General features: G+C 25.7%; 6 protein-coding genes across 6 annotated transcripts; 2 read left to right on the forward strand and 4 right to left on the reverse strand.

The window, feature by feature from the left end:
* Positions 1–845: 845 nt before the first annotated feature.
* LOC128964167 (cytochrome P450 3A14-like) lies at positions 846–2816 on the reverse strand. Its single transcript, XM_054310726.1, has 4 exons — positions 2668–2816; positions 2444–2593; positions 1704–2380; positions 846–1653 (listed from the first exon to the last, which is right to left on the reverse strand). Exons 1-4 carry the CDS (start codon positions 2748–2750, stop codon positions 962–964), a joined length of 1602 nt encoding a protein of 533 aa, XP_054166701.1. The 5' UTR covers positions 2751–2816; the 3' UTR covers positions 846–961.
* A 1201-nt stretch (positions 2817–4017) lies between these two features.
* Positions 4018–5775, forward strand: LOC128964168 (required for meiotic nuclear division protein 1 homolog). Its single transcript, XM_054310727.1, has 7 exons — positions 4018–4633; positions 4712–4751; positions 4814–4914; positions 4992–5092; positions 5170–5234; positions 5298–5612; positions 5696–5775. Exons 1-7 carry the CDS (start codon positions 4107–4109, stop codon positions 5735–5737), a joined length of 1191 nt encoding a protein of 396 aa, XP_054166702.1. The 5' UTR covers positions 4018–4106; the 3' UTR covers positions 5738–5775.
* Positions 5776–5851: 76 nt separating this feature from the next.
* Positions 5852–7629, reverse strand: LOC128964170 (phosphatidylinositol transfer protein alpha isoform-like). Its single transcript, XM_054310729.1, has 9 exons — positions 7545–7629; positions 7378–7408; positions 7129–7292; positions 6953–7052; positions 6635–6793; positions 6489–6569; positions 6318–6413; positions 6111–6233; positions 5852–6031 (listed from the first exon to the last, which is right to left on the reverse strand). Exons 1-9 carry the CDS (start codon positions 7559–7561, stop codon positions 5987–5989), a joined length of 816 nt encoding a protein of 271 aa, XP_054166704.1. The 5' UTR covers positions 7562–7629; the 3' UTR covers positions 5852–5986.
* A 739-nt stretch (positions 7630–8368) lies between these two features.
* On the reverse strand, positions 8369–9646 carry LOC128964171 (phospholipase A2-like). The gene is made up of 6 exons (XM_054310730.1): positions 9329–9646; positions 9186–9258; positions 9001–9079; positions 8834–8924; positions 8578–8730; positions 8369–8486 (listed from the first exon to the last, which is right to left on the reverse strand). Exons 1-6 carry the CDS (start codon positions 9538–9540, stop codon positions 8393–8395), a joined length of 702 nt encoding a protein of 233 aa, XP_054166705.1. The 5' UTR covers positions 9541–9646; the 3' UTR covers positions 8369–8392.
* Positions 9647–11818: 2172 nt separating this feature from the next.
* Positions 11819–13448, forward strand: LOC128964169 (protein NipSnap-like). The gene is made up of 7 exons (XM_054310728.1): positions 11819–12119; positions 12198–12334; positions 12419–12464; positions 12570–12661; positions 12729–12937; positions 13012–13132; positions 13245–13448. Exons 1-7 carry the CDS (start codon positions 12019–12021, stop codon positions 13391–13393), a joined length of 855 nt encoding a protein of 284 aa, XP_054166703.1. The 5' UTR covers positions 11819–12018; the 3' UTR covers positions 13394–13448.
* Positions 13449–13719: 271 nt separating this feature from the next.
* On the reverse strand, positions 13720–16457 carry LOC128964423 (phosphatidylserine decarboxylase proenzyme, mitochondrial-like). The gene is made up of 6 exons (XM_054311012.1): positions 16348–16457; positions 16149–16286; positions 15865–16076; positions 15562–15798; positions 14128–14583; positions 13720–14052 (listed from the first exon to the last, which is right to left on the reverse strand). The coding sequence occupies exons 2-6, from the start codon at positions 16183–16185 to the stop codon at positions 13807–13809; spliced, it is 1188 nt and encodes a 395-aa protein (XP_054166987.1). The 5' UTR covers positions 16186–16286; positions 16348–16457; the 3' UTR covers positions 13720–13806.
* Positions 16458–16681: the final 224 nt, after the last annotated feature.

Raw genomic sequence — 16681 nt, forward strand, 5'->3', positions numbered from 1 at the left:
TATCAAATTAACGTTTAATGATAATTATTTAAATCATAGAACTAATAACAAATATTTATTTCAATTATATTCAATTAGATTCAATTATAACTTATGTAAAAATCCATAGTGTAGTTAAATAGTTAAAAATAAATTTTAATATTTGTTTAAGTTTCAGTAAAAAAATGTAGTAAAAAATAGTTTAATAGTTTAAACTTTAATTTTGTAATAATTGTAACCACTAGACTTGTCACCAGATATTTGTTTAATCTTAGTATTAATATTCAAATATTAAAACGTTAGGAAAATATTTATATATAAGTTAATAAACTAAGAGTACTGTACATATTAAATGTTATAATTATATTATATATAAATTCTAACAAATATTAACAATAAATCTCAAGATTATAAAAAATACTAAATGTTTGATAGCATTTGATTCAACCATTACTATGTGTTAATAATTATATTAAGTGACTATCTTTTAACTTTGTGGTAATAATTTAAAAATAATTTGTTTACTTTAAAATAACTAGTGATTAATAAATTAATATTATATTGTTATAACTTATTATTGTACAAGTTTAAAAAATATTAAATATATATATAGTATATTAACTATCAAAAACTTAATTAAAAAATCAGATATGTCTTAATTTTTGAGTCTATCATAACTGATCTAACCTTTGAAAGTAATGATTATCTCAATCTTCTCTTATTCTGTGCTATACTTTTCATAATATGATTAATACAAATTCAAATAAACAAAATGACAAAAACTTATGATAAACATAATGTAATTAAAAAATAGTAAAGAAATCATTTTATTTTAGAAATTTATATTTTTAATTATCAAAATGCAAATAAAAAACTAGTGGTACTGTAAAACATTTGCTAAAAAAACTATTTAAATGTAGATATTATCGACTAATATAAAATTCAGAATATTTTCTTTAAAAAATATCCTATATTTATGATTTTACAGCCGTTTTTCAATGCCTACAACTAATTGTTTTGCGGAACACATTCGGGTAACAGTCCTGAACTCAATCGGAACGGCTGTCTGTTGTGATCTAAAAAAGCGAAATCGTCTAACAATTTGGACTAATGCTAGCTTAGCCTCCATTAAAGCAAATCTCATACCAATACAATTACGAGGACCGGCACCAAAGGGTAGGTAAGTGTATGGTATTATTTTATGTCTATTTTCAGGCATAAATCTATCGGGGTCAAATTGATGGGCATTCGGGTAGAATTCATTGGAATGATGTATGGCATACACCGGTATCTCGACCTCCTGTCCCGCAAACAATTGGATACCAGTGTCGCCCAACTTATAATCGGTTACAGCTCTTCTGTCGAGTCTGTGTAGGGGTGGATAATATCGTAATGTTTCTGAAAGTACTGAATCCAAAAACGGTAATTTAGTCAATACGTTATAATTTATTTCTCCGTTGGAATCCATTGCTGTCTTTATCTCTTCGTAAAGTTTTTCTTGAACTTTGGGATTGACTGCCAATTCGTAGATACAAAACGACAAAGTGGTAGCCGTTGTCTCATATCCGGCGATAAAGAATATCCATCCCTGAGCCATGATTTCCAATTCTGTTAAGTGTTTATTGACTACATTTCCCGAAAAAGCTTTTCTTTCCGCTTCCCTTTCCTCAACACCTAAAAGAATTTATTAGTAAAACTATTAATTTTAGATCTTTAGACTTAACCATCATTGACATGATGTGCTTCATTGGCATCATTTTCATCAGGAATTTGTTCCGCATTATTATGTGCGTCCACAAGAAGTTGAATAAAATCGTTGTATTTTTCATGACTATTTGGTTCAGCCTTTCTCTGTTTAACCACATGAGTGGTTAAATCGACAAAGAATTGGTTGCCTTTCTCATTGCTGGCCGACTGTATTCCCAACCATTTTAACCATTGTTCCGGAAGTACTATCATTGCTAACGTACGGCTAAATGGGAATTCAAAAGCATTTTTGGCGTTTACTATAAAAGGATTATTTGATTCTTTGTGTGCATTGGTTTTGGTGGCAAAAGCACAGGTGGCGATCACATCCATCGTGAAGTTACCATTCAGTTCCTTCAAATTTATTTGACTCTTGTTTACGGCTTTCTCGTCCAATACATTTAGATAGTCGTTAAGACATTCCCTAATCATTGGATACATTTTCCTCATCTTTCCCGATGTAAATGTCGGGCTCGTTATAGTCCGAAATCTCTTCCAGTCATCTCCGGTCGAAAAGAATAAATTCTTCGACAAAATCTTGTGTTGTACTCGTCGTCTCTTTCGGTCAACAAATAGATGAAAGTCTTTAACTAATATTGTTTTAATGAGTTCCGGTTTTGCGATTGTTATTATAGGCTTATCTCTATTGTATATTCTATAATAGTTTTTTTTCGTAAAAATTACAAATTAAAAGTTTATTATTTAGTTTATTAAATACCCATAAATATTGCCAAATTTCTTATACCACTCCAACTCTATTAAACCGGTAGGCTTAACAAAATTGCTTAAAGCATTGCCCACAACAGGCCACGGTCTCGGGCCTCGTATACCGCGTTTAGACCAATAATTGAATGGACTCAATACATACCTTGATTATCAATATATATATATATACAATAATATTTTTTGATTAATTTTTATTAATAATATTTATTATTTTACCAATATAATAATAATGAAACTATCGATACAATTATTAGTGATGTCCACGATGTGATCCAGGTCACAATTTGCAAACTATCCATTTTTAAAAAAATCAAAAAATAATAATTGCTAAGTTGTTTGTTGTCTACAAATCTAACTCAAATTTGTGATTCAAATCTGAAATTATATATATGATATAATATATTATTTTTGATATAATTAACTAACGATTACATAAAACTTTATAAATAAATGAATGCTTATATATTTTTTACAGTATAATGTGAATACACTTATCAACCAACAGTTAGATATGAATCCAAAAAATAAATAAATTATTTAATGTATGTCTGCTTTTAATTAAAAAACAACTTTACAATAAACTTAAATATAAACAATTATTATCATCTAATAAATGTGAATATTATTGGCTATCATTAGTAATTTATTATTTATTATAATTATCCTAAATATTATGTTTATTTAAATATTGATTTGATTTGAAAAAAACTCTCCAAATTATTTGAACAAATCCAAGAAAATATATCTCATTTTAAGAGCTTATTTGTTACCCAATTGATTATTTTTAATTTTATTTTAATCTATATTTTTGGGATTAATTTTTTATAAATATTAATAAAAATAATAATATGCTATTATCATTTTTGATTAAAAAAAATTATTGTTGTTAATATACTGTATTATACACAAACAATAATAATATTAGTTATTATAATTATAAAATAGAAATTATTGACTATTTTGGTGATTACAATGAATGCTACATTATTATATCTTTAGTGTTAATTTAGCAAATTTTTAAGATTATTAATATTTAACTTAATTTAATATCATATAATTAAATCATATTATATAAGTTATATAATATAACACAATAATAATTAAACCAGGGCAAAATTTTCTAATTTTTTTTAATCGGTGTAAATGCATTACTTTAACATTTTAATAATGTAGTTAACCATCAAATAACAGTAAAATTCAAACATGGTCAATTACAATGTAATTTTTAAATATTATAATATAAAAATGAATAAACTTTAAATATTAACTAAAGTATAAATCTTTTATCAGATTATCAAAAGCATATAAAATTAGTTTTAAAAAATAATTAATATTATAAACGCAAATATCTTTTACTGTATTAAAGTTTTTTTAGTCAATACATATGACAACAATTACTGAATACTTATTATTAATAGTATTAATACTGAATTAAAGTAAAATAAGTTAATAATAATGTCATAAATAAATAATATAATAACACTTATAAATGCTATAAAATAACACCGAAAAGGGTTTTCAATATATGAGACATTATTTATGATTATTAGGCCTTAAACTAGCATTTTGTGATGAAATCATTAAAAAACATTTCAATTAATTTTAAAACTGTTTTTCAAAACTAATATCAATTAAACATTTTATTTGATTTTGTTATGAATCGACTGTTGACTACATTGTTGTCATATAATAGCCGTAAAAATGTCGCGAAAACAGTGTTTATGTCCACCGAAGTGGTCAACAAAGTGAAGACATGGACGCCGGCAATGATGCGACCAATTTGTTTGATGACTTCGGTTAACAATAACATGAAATCAAAACATTGTCTGTTATGGCCATCAAATGGTATCCAATCAATGGTGACAATCAAACACTTTGCGACCACAAGAAGTGATACAAAAGACATGTCAACTACAAGACAATCGGCGCTAAACAGCGATAAACAGACAGCAAAGTCTAAGAAGAGACGAAAAAAGACAGCTATTGTCAACACGACTGACAGCTTTTTGCCGATTATGGCCTTCAGTACGGCTGATGAATACAATATGGATGAGTTGGCCGACGGTCTCAAAGAACAGGGTTTATACGATTTGAATCACTTTAATGAAGAGGTCGAGGATGTGCTTCATTTAACCGCCAAATATGAGATAAATAATATCAGAAGAGAAGCCTTTATATTTAGGTTTTGTTTTGATCTTAAAATAATAATTTGAATATTTGTGGCAAATCTCAAGTGATTGTTGTATTGTCTTTATCTTAGAGAGGGAACCATTGTTTGTTGGAATATGCCTTTTGTTGAGGTTATTGTCATTAATTTAAAAATGTATTTTTTATATTTTAATTGATAATATTTGGCAAATAGTGTGAAGCAATTATCAATCTATTGAAACATTTTGAGAACAACTCATACGACAAGAGTCTGGTTGAAGAAGAACAAGAAGTGATGCCATACGAGTTAGTTAAGTGAGTGTCCATTAGATGATATGTTTTTGTCATCACTACTATTGGCTTACCATTGGTTTTATCATTTGAAATAATAGCTCAAAATCGCGTCTTCAAAAAGGTTTGATATGTTTGGCAAACAAAAGCAACGAATCATTGCTAGAAAGGTATGCCTTTTCCGATGCCATCGCAATGTCCGGTCAGTCACTTAAATGTCTAATTTTAACGCATAGCTTGAAAATTATCGATAATTAAATGATTAAATTTGATTATTAGTTAAACTTGCGATTTGGGAAGCAATGCTTGATAAATATATACAGAGCATTGAATTCGTTAGTCAGGTATAAATTTTTTTAAAAAATTAAAAATATATGCATTTTTAAGTACTTTATAATTGATTAAAGGACATGAAAGCGGGTAACAAATTAAGACTAACTCGCGATCAAGTTTTTAAGAAAGCCGGTGAACTGTTTGATCTGAAACATCACATCAATTTAAGCTCAGACCTGTTGGATACACCAGACTTTTATTGGGATAGACATGAATTAGAGAAGTTGTTTTTGGATACAATTTATTTTTTGAATATTAAAAAGAGAACTAATGTTATGAATGAAAAACTTAATCATTGTATTGAGTTAATGGAGTTGTTGTCCAATAATCTGAATCATAGACACGGAGCTCAACTCGAATGGATGATAATTGTGCTCATTATGGTTGAGGTAAACAATTGACTTATATTTAGACACTAATAATGATATATATTTCGGTAATTGATTTTATTATTTTTTTTAATCAAATTTAGGTGTTATTTGAATTTATACATTATGCCGACCGGATTTTTTAATAATTTTTAAAATCATATTTATTTATATAAAATATATAAACACACATATATATATATATACTTAAAAATAAAAACATTATTTTTGCCTATAATAATTTAATAAAATTATAATTAACAAATATAATTATGATAATTGAGTTAAGTGTAGAAAAAAAATTGAGATTCAAATTATTTGTAAAGACATAAATAGTAATGTTTTTAATTTAGATGTTTTTTCAATCAATTACCGATTAATAAATCAATTTAAATTTAATCTTGATTTTGTGTACCTCTCACTGTTCCCTGATTTCGTTGCTATAATAAACATATACCGGAAAACAAATATTAATAATTTTTTTGATAATTAAAATAAATAATAAAAATGAGTGCAAACCTCATCCAATTCTCGTTTCGTTTTCTCTTCTAATTCTCTAATGTCAGCCATTGTTAATCCGTGCCATCGGTCTAACCAACAAAACACTTGGCGATGAAAATTCAAAAATATTCCCCTATAAGTCTGTCGATGTCATCAATATATTAATGTTTTACAATTAAATATATAGTCTATAGTATAGACTTTGAAGAATACGAAGATATATACCTTTTGCATGAATGACTCGACAGTAGTTTGGAGTCCAAACCAAATAAATTCAACCGTCACTAACTTATAGGCGCACATTACCGGCTCAATTGTATCCTAAGTTATTAAATACATTAAATACAAGTATTGAAATTTATCATTATATGAATGCTATAAATTAGTGGCTCTTACCGCCCAATTGGGTGTAATTAATGGACCTCTTCCTGTCTTCTCAGACGAAATTACTGAAGGATCTTCAGATGCTTTATAATCCTAAATCAAATGAACATTTGTAATAAAGTGATAATTTTTTTTTAAATAAAAATAATAATCAATACATTGGTCGGAATGTTATCATTTGCGATGTTAATGAACACCACTTCTCTTTGTTTCAGTTTCTCGGGTGACAACTGATGGGCATTCTCTTGGTTTCCCCTATCGGGTGAATGCATTGTCTCAATAGTGATGCGGAACTTATCCTTCATGTAATCCGGGTTCTGAATCAACATTTAATAATAATATAATTAATATTTTAATCATCGGTAATGATAATAATAATAATAAAAATGCTATAATTTAAATTAAATAAAATACATAAACTACTGTAACTGTTTGAAAGTTTGGACCAAATTTGATGACAACAAATCAATACATACAGTGATAACAGTCTTGCAATAGGGATATGCATTCCACGCCTCTTCGTGTACTTCAAGTGATCCTTTCGGTGCCAACATCTTTACCATTGCCGGCACTTTACTGTTAAATATATAATTCAATAATAATATATACAACTATTTATTGGTAATAATTGATTATTGATTAGTGGTCAAACCTGGCCAAATGGTAAATCTTTTTCGTGTATTGACCGCTACTGAACTTTCCGCCCAAAAGCGGATAATTATCAAAGGGTTCATTGTTTAGCACTTCGACCCCCTCTCCACCTCCCGTCTCATTTTTGGACGCCTCGGCCACAGAGTATAACTGTCCGATTTGGTACTGAAATCATCAGAAATTATTGCACAATAATTAATCATAAAGTGTCCAAACAATTGATGGTCTCATAGACCGTGTAATGACTTACCTCTTCAACGGTCAGCGGAAGTACAACACGACTGAAATTAATGTATAAAAACACATTTAAGTCATAAAATTAAATCATTTTATTTAAATACCGGCAAAAAACCAAATCATTATATAAACAATTTTTTTCTCATTAATTGTTTAAATAATATAAACATAAATACTTACAACTCTTTGATTAGCATTTTCGCCGCAAATAAAAATTGTCGACTAATTTATATTTGAATATTAATTATAGACTAATATTATACAAATAATAACTAATCAATTAAATCAAAAAAAGTGTTTTAACACAAATGTGATGATTATATCAAATATCATATGCAATACAAGCATTAAATCACATTATAAAGCAATTTATCGTCAATTATGTAATAATAATAATAATATTCAAATTGATTGATAAATTTTTAGTCTATCATATCTTTACTATAACTACTAATTAGTAATTTATTAGTTATAACAATTGAAAATATCTATAAATATTAATTGTACATGCTATTATCTAGCATTATAAATAATAATCATAATACTAAATTATATATATCATATATTATATTAATATCAATAAATTAATAATAATAATCAATATCGCAATGTGTTTGATATTTTGTATGAAATATTGTCTCAAATTTTTGTGTATACTTTAAATACCTTACAATTGTTAGTATTTAATAGTGAAAACATGTGACACATTATATAACATTTGAACAATAATAATGTCATTTAATTGAATTGAATGCTATATTTCATACTATTTTACAGGTATTTCAAGTTATCAAATGAATTAAAATTATAGATACAATATATGAACATATTATTTACACTAATAATAATTTAATTAATTAATTAATTATATTAATTTTAGACACAAAACAAATAAGTAAAAAAAATAGTACGGATAATTTATATATAAATTTTTTTTAAATGATCAATACATTTGTACAATATATTTATATAAAATTTTTGTTTAGTTTTATGATTAATAAATATTTTATAAATATTATAAAAATAATTTAGTCGACAAACATAGCATCAAAAAATTGATAAAACAAAGGTTTAGTGAAATCCAATTCATATTTTTGACAACTTTGCCAAAAGAAGGGAATACTAATATTGAAAATAAAAATAAAAACAATTTTTATATTCAATAAATTTTTTTATAATTAAATTTATATTAATTGAAATAAATATTGTATACCCCCTATACTCGAGACAGTTGACAATCGGATGATCTCTTTTGAAACATTGGACTTGAATTAAATTAAAAAACAATTTTGCGATTCTTTTCGAAGTTTTTGTATCAACAGTTTGAAGACATCCTTGAAATTCTTGATCACAATAACAATGACTCCTTTGGGTGAAAATAATTTGATAAAAATTTTTAAAAATATATATAACTTATTTTGTTTATAAATAATTTATATAAAAAATTATAATATTATAGTGTACTGTACTTTGTATAAATTGCTTCATTTGTTAAATTATGTTTTGTTTCGCCACTGTTTATACTATCAAAACAATAATCGTGAGTTTGACAGCACTTATCTAATGAAATTATATTTAAGTTTTAATATCATATAAAATGACCAACAATTTGATTAAATATCAGTAAATCATATACCGGTTTCACGTTCAGTACCGTAGTCGAGGTCATCTTCGGCTATATTGCCGGCACCGCACCATTTAGTTCCCGGATATATCTAAGGTATGACATGTTTTAATATATGTATTTATAATAATAATATTTATATTAAATTGTTTTTAAAATTGTTAAAATTTTTATTAGTAATTATTTCTATGACTTACAAGAATACCATCAAAAAAGTTTCGATCGATTTTATTATTATACTCTTTAGGAAAATCTGAATCACTTTCGGAACTAATAAATAATAATAATATTTTGTATTAAATGATTTTTGTTGTAAACTTTTTAGTTTAACTTTTCCTACCAATGGTCACCATATGTAGGAACGGTTCCCTTTCTTAGAAGACCTGACAACCATTGCGAGCACTTGAGGGCCCAATCGGTGAGAACTTGTCGATCGACATACTGTTCCTTTGGTTTGCATACTTTGTTTGCCAACACTTTATCGGCAATACGTTTGTCGCCATAAAGAAAACAGTCGACAATAGTGTTGTTAAAGATCTCGATTTCAACCATTCGCTGACTTTTTTCATTTTCTTTGAATAATATGTGTCGAGATTTTCTACAAAATTTCGGTGTTTTATTGTTATCATAATCTTTTGGTATACATTTGCAAACTATTGTATCTGAAATTAATATAATAATAATTATAATAATAATTATAAATCTATACATTTTTATTTTATAGATAATTTTTTTTAAATAATTACATTTATTTTACGCTATATATATACCTACAGGTGTTATTTATGCACATAATCAGGTTTTTATTGCCCTATTATTTTAGCTAATTAACAATGTTCAAAAAGCAGCCTGCTAATTTTTTTTGTTTTGTTTGATAATTTAATTTTTATAACTATTATGTATATTAAATAATATTGTAAACTAATAATAATATTATTATTGTTATTATTGCCGATATAATAACATTATTGATAAAACTCGCATGCTTAATTAAAATACAAGTAGATAATTATGTATAATAATAATATTATATGATTATAAGTTAATTTATATAATATAAAATTATTATAAATTAAAAGTCAATTTATTGAGAAATTAATTTATAAATTACTGTACAATTCAAAGTACATTTATAAAAGTTTTTCAATGGTAAGAATTTTATATTAAATATATTAATATCATTAGATAAAATAATTACTAATATAAAATTTTAATTATTAGATTTACAAAAAATAAATCATGAATATACTGATAGATTAGTTTAGTAAAAATTTCTATCAAAAAACTGTTGCTTTACTTTATTTCTTATATTAAAAAATTAGTTTAAAATTATTGTGAATAAATAATTTTTATTGAAAAACATAATAAAATATAATTTCACTCAAAATTAAAATATAGATTTATTAACATTTGTATAATGTATGTTTTTAAATTACATTTTTTACAAGTATATCAATATAAAGTCAGCCGTCACAATATAATATAATTTATATAAAACTTAATTAATCATTTAATTAATGTAATTTAATTGTCATATTATTCAATATCGTGTAATTTATAGTATAAATTATATACACATTAAGATAAATGCAACTTATTATAAAAATTATATTATAATAATAAAATTAAATAAACAATAAAAAACAAAACAGGTCAAAGTCATCTTGATTGTTTTTAACATTTGAATCATAAAATAACTATAAAAATGCTAAAACAAAAGTATTGATATTATATACTATTTATATAATAAAATATATTTAACGATCTTTTGTTTTGTATTGTTATCAATATTAAATAATATATATATATTTAATGCAATATCAAACCTAATTACAATGTTTTTGTTGGATATATTTTATTATTTTATAAATTGAATGTATATTTCCCAATAGTTTTTATTATTAATTTAATAAAATAATAATAATAATTACAAACTACAAAATTACCAATATTTACAATAGCAATATAATTACTAATATAACATAAAATATTCAATATATTATTAACAAAATATTTAATATAGTTTAGCATTTATTATTATTTTATTAAATTTTTCCGTTTGTTTTCAAAGACAGAACTTAAATGCAATTAAATTAAATGGTTTAAAATTTGATTTGTTATTACTTATTAATAACAATTTATGATTCAGATATATTTATTATTAAATTATAAATTTATTGAATTTATATATAAAATGCATTAAATGTTTTGAAACATAAATTGTGTGATATTATGATATCATATAATACAGTATATTGTTAAAACATTTTAGTTCATTGTTTCAATTACAAATAAAATCAAAATAATAATTTAAATAAGAGAGAGAGAGGGAGATAGATAGAGAGAGAGAGAGAGAGAGAGAGAGAGAGAGAGAGAGAGAGAGAGAGAGAGAGAGAGAGAGAGACTTTGTAAGGAAATTAATAAATATTTTTCAATAAATTATAATACATTACAGTGTAATAGATTATTAGTTATTATTATTATTTCCAACATTGCAGTATAAATTATATACAGTATATTGATATATAATTATAATGAAAATAAGTTTTATTGATAAAGAAATAGATAAATTAAATTCATTTAATTAATAAAAGTGATATTTATATTGACAACAGCAACAAAAATAATTAATTAAATACTAATTATTTAAAAATTTATAAACAAATCTCTAAAAACAAACAGAATATTCTTATATATATTTTTAAATACATTATTAAACATTAGTAACAACTTATTAATATTAATACATTATTGAGTACAGTATAGACACCTATAGTGTGAGACATTATTTACTGTATGTGTAGTTTAAATGCCATTCAAATACAATATCAATGCCATTGAAAGAGATATTATTAGCGATAAACACAATAATAAAATAAATAAAAAATAATAATAGATTTGAATGTCTAATGAAAAAAGTTTGAGTGAATCGACTCATAATAATAATAATTAATTGATTGATTACAACAACTAAATTAATAATCATTTTGTTTTTTTGTGTATAAATTGAAAGACAATAAAACAAAATCAATGGCATTATTAATAAAACGTTTCTCTAGTTTGACACCAATATTGAGATGTAATGTCAATAATTGGTCGCAAAAATGTATCAATAATTCAGTGAATATACGGTAAGTTTTGGTCACTTGTTTTGTTACTTCTGTTACCGATTGATATGATATTAAAGAGATTTTGTATATATTTTTCAGAGCACTTCACACAACAGACACCCGATGCGAGAGTGAGGGCTGGCTGTCGAAGTTGTTGATGGTTAGGAAGATTGATCCGGGAAGAGAGTCACACTCAAGACTATTAAGTGATACAGAAATTGTCTACGAAATGCACAGTTAGTTTTAAACGACATCTTTGTATTTATTAAATTACTTACAATTAATTTCTTATTGCATATATATATCGATGGCTATCGCAGCTCATAATGTTAAGCCTAGTAGTAGTGATACATATTTAAATCTATAGTGAGTACAAATCAGATGATAATCATAATGTTGTCCTTTAAAAAAAATAATCAATTGATTTATTTATTAATTAATTGTTTGATTTGTTTGTTTGTCTGAATCCAGTGAGAAGTGGACTAAAGAATTGCAAACGAAGAATTCAAATGCAGAATTGGTTGGCAGTTGGAGTGTCGATATCGGAGATCAGGATCAGTTCAGTCAGTCTTTTTTGTGACCAAATTATATATCATTTATACTAACTTTAATAACTATATATTATAATAGTTCACGTTTGGCGCTATAAGGGTTGGCGATTGGCATCCGAAGTGGAGAATTATATTAAGAATGATTCAGATCTAACAAAACTATCAAAAGATCTATTACCACATCTGCGTAGTCGTCAAAATCAGTTTATGCTGTCGTTTAGCTTTTGGGGTCATCCCGAAGCACAAGTCAACAATAGTATGTATGAAATGAGATCCTATGTTCTTAAGGTATGTACATATTTTCAGATTTTGTTTGTTTAGTTAAAAATGTTTCAATTATTATGGGTAATATATATATATAGCCGGGAACAATGATTGAATGGGGTAACAACTGGGCTCGTGGTGTCACTTACCGTAAAAATGATGCGGTGGCCGGATTTTTCTCACAAATCGGACAGTTATATGTTGTCCATCATATTTGGAGTAAGTAGTAATGCTAACCACCGAAACTACACTATTTTGTTGTGTTTTTATTATTTACAATATACAGTATATATATATGTATTGATTATATTTATATACAATTATTGTTTAGAATATGAGAATCTATTCGCTCGTAAGGAGACCCGTGAGAGCGCGTGGAGGAAACCCGGTTGGGATGAGTGTGTGGCCTATACGGTGCCATTGATTGTTGAGATGAGGTCCCGTTGGATGAGTCCCAATCAATTCTCGCCTATTCGTTGAATAGATTGTTATATAATAATAATAATAGTTTCGTGAAATTTATAGATTTGTTATAAAATCATCTAATTTGAAATTTTCTTTAGTTGTTGTAATTAATAATTATGAATTTAGGAGAAATTATAATTTTTGAAATAAATAATGATTTTAATTAATATAACATTAAAGATAAAATTACAATAATATTGGCAGCAAAAGCTGTTTATAGAGCTTTACAGTACAAACATATAACACTATTATTACTTTACACGTATTTAATTACATCAAAATATTTACATCAAAATATACTGTATAAGTACTAGAAATATAAGCTTTAAATGTTTATATTGTAAAATTAAAACAAGGCATAACTAATCACACATTTAGTAGACTATAAAGTCATACCCTATAAATCAATATCAATACAAATGTTAAGCTCATTTAGATGTGCTTTTATTATGATTGTGTTCATCACATCGGGTAATTAGTTGTCCGTATTTAATCTTTTGTCCGCTTTGTATCTCAAATTTCATATGTTTCGGCGCTTCAAATACGAGGACAATAGTTGATCCCAAATTGAATTCACCGAACGGATCGCCTTTTTCCAGATGTTTAGCTTTTTTCAGTTTAAAATCATTGAAATGTTGTCTCATACGACCCAACATTCGGTTGGTGGCCAATGCCTAAACAAAAATTTCAATATTAATATATTATTATTAGAGTATTTAAGCGATAATATAAAATTTTTTATTAATTACATCATCAAAATACACTTTAACTGATCCGACATTAGTGGCGCCAACGGCTGTCATCGAGAAGAAGCCGTACTTCCATTTGCCGATATAACTGACTCTTTCATTAAGATTAAACAGATTGGGAAACCAAGAAACCACTGTTGGTCTCACACTTAAAAGTTTTCCCGGAAAGTGTCGCCTATATTTGATTTGCCACTCAATTGGTGAGTGAAATCTATGATAATCTCCCGGTGCTAAGTATATAACACAATGATATAGTTCTGAATCTTGATTTTTATTATTTATTAACAATGACTTTCGATAATCTTTATTATTATTATTAATATTAGTTTTATGTTTATGACTCCAATTCTGTGGACCTAAAAATTGTGGCAATGAATACGTAACTCCTTTTACTTCTTCTACCGTATCATCAGTTGCTTTGCCAAAGTATAATATAGTTCCGTCTGAAGGACTCACCTAAAAAATATAACATTCCTGTTATTATGTGCTAAATATTACGACAATAAAACTAATATCTTAAACCATCTAATAATATAATTACAAATATTTTTTTAAAAAAATAAGTTTTGTTGTAATTTATGAAATTTTTTAAAAAGCTATTATAAATTAATAATTATTATTATTCACTACTAATGAACGGAATAAGAAAAAATAAATTCTCTTATAATAATAAATGTCACAAAATTTTATGTAAAAATCAATAAATTCTGTCCAAACAAGTATATTATAAAAAATAATTATCATAACAAATATATTTTACAATAACCTTGTATTTTAAAAAATGTATTTATAGTAAATATAATTCAATATTGTTTAATCAATTTAGACTTTAGTATATTTTATTTCAAAATGTATTTTAAATCAAATTTATTAATAAACCTTCTCTAATATCAAGTAAGTACCGGTAATATTATTGCAACTAATGTTATTTGATAAAGTAAATATAAAACTAATTATTAATAATAAATATAAATATTGTAAATCAATTTATAGACAAAGATTAAAGCAATAAATTAATTATTTAAAAAAAGATATCAACAATTTGAGGGTCAATGAGGTATGTGTTTAAAAAACAAGTCATTGAGTATTTTTACTATTGTATCAATATTTCATAAAATTTCTCAATTTATAACATTATAACTTGTTTTAACTAGATTTGTGGTTTAAAAATAATCTAAATAATCAACCGATTTATTTACTAATGATATAATAAATTATTAGACACATTATTATCACACACACACACACACACATGTTGGTTACCCCTACCAAACCATTCATCAGTTAAGTTGTATTTTATTAGACATTGAACCCCATGATAATGAATCGTATGATGTGACATAAAAAAGTGGTGACACAATCACTATTGTTAACAATTACCGGTATAACCTATTTGCTAATGGATTGGGAAAACATGAAATTATTAAAACTTACGATTCCGTTGGACGTATCAATGGGACGGACACCAGGTTTGAGGGGACGTCTAAAGAATTCGCCTAAATTCTTGTATTGTCTCAAATCGTCGATAAATGCTTCCTCCAAATTGACACCAAAAGCTTTAACATATGATGTCAATATAGGACTTCTCATAATCACTGGCAACTCTATGGAGTTAATCCAACCCCAGATCCGGGACACTGTCCTCAATGGAAGCATTTTATACATTGATATCTGATTTTAAAAGAAAAAAACTGAGTTATTGCTGAAGACTATAGACTAAGAGTTGATATAACAAACCGATGCAATATAAGTAGGTTTTGAGCCGACATTTTCATCAGCTATTGACTTCTGGCTGTCTTTAGTTTTATACCGTCGGAACTGTTGGAAAGCAATGTAAGTGAAGACCATTGAAATGGGTATATGAAACCATTGAAGACTTCCCACAAATCTTTTGACTCTATTGTATTGAAATCGTTTCCAAGTGTGAGTCGATGTCTTTTGCGAAGAACCTAATTATAAGTCAATTCAATTAATTTTGTAATAAAAAACTGGTCATAAAAATAGTTTATTAAAAGACTTACGATTAATAACTCTGAAAACCGATAATAACTTAGCCATCGTTTTAGTGGATCTTTTGTGATCAAAGCAACCAAAGAAAAGACTTTTTTGATTTTAATGTCAAAGTTTTTATTTGAAAAAATTAATCTCTTTTTTGTGGACTAAAAAATATGATAAGAAATGTTATGTATATTAATATCAAAAAGATGACTAAATCATCACTTTTTTGTTGTCATTCAATCAGTAGATCCGGATCTTTGAGAGACTCGCTCTCAATGACTCCTAAATGATGTCGAAAGACGACTAAGACTTGACTTTTGAACCAAATGTTTGATCACATTATCAGACATTTCATGTGTTCATTGAGTGATATATCAAAACTATTTTATATTTAATTATTTATTATTTATCGTTTAAATTAATTGATTGCTTAATATATTATACATTTGTCTAATAATTGATTGTTTTTGTAAAAGTGTTATCAAATATTATGATTGAAATCAATTGTTTGACTCTTTATTTACACTTTTTATAAACACTTTATTATAAAATCCAT

Source organism: Oppia nitens, unplaced genomic scaffold, assembly GCF_028296485.1.
Source record: "Oppia nitens isolate AA-2021 unplaced genomic scaffold, nextdenovo-longstitch-racon4-pilon3 scaffold8_pilon_pilon_pilon, whole genome shotgun sequence".
NCBI classification, from domain to species: Eukaryota; Metazoa; Arthropoda; class Arachnida; order Sarcoptiformes; family Oppiidae; genus Oppia; species Oppia nitens.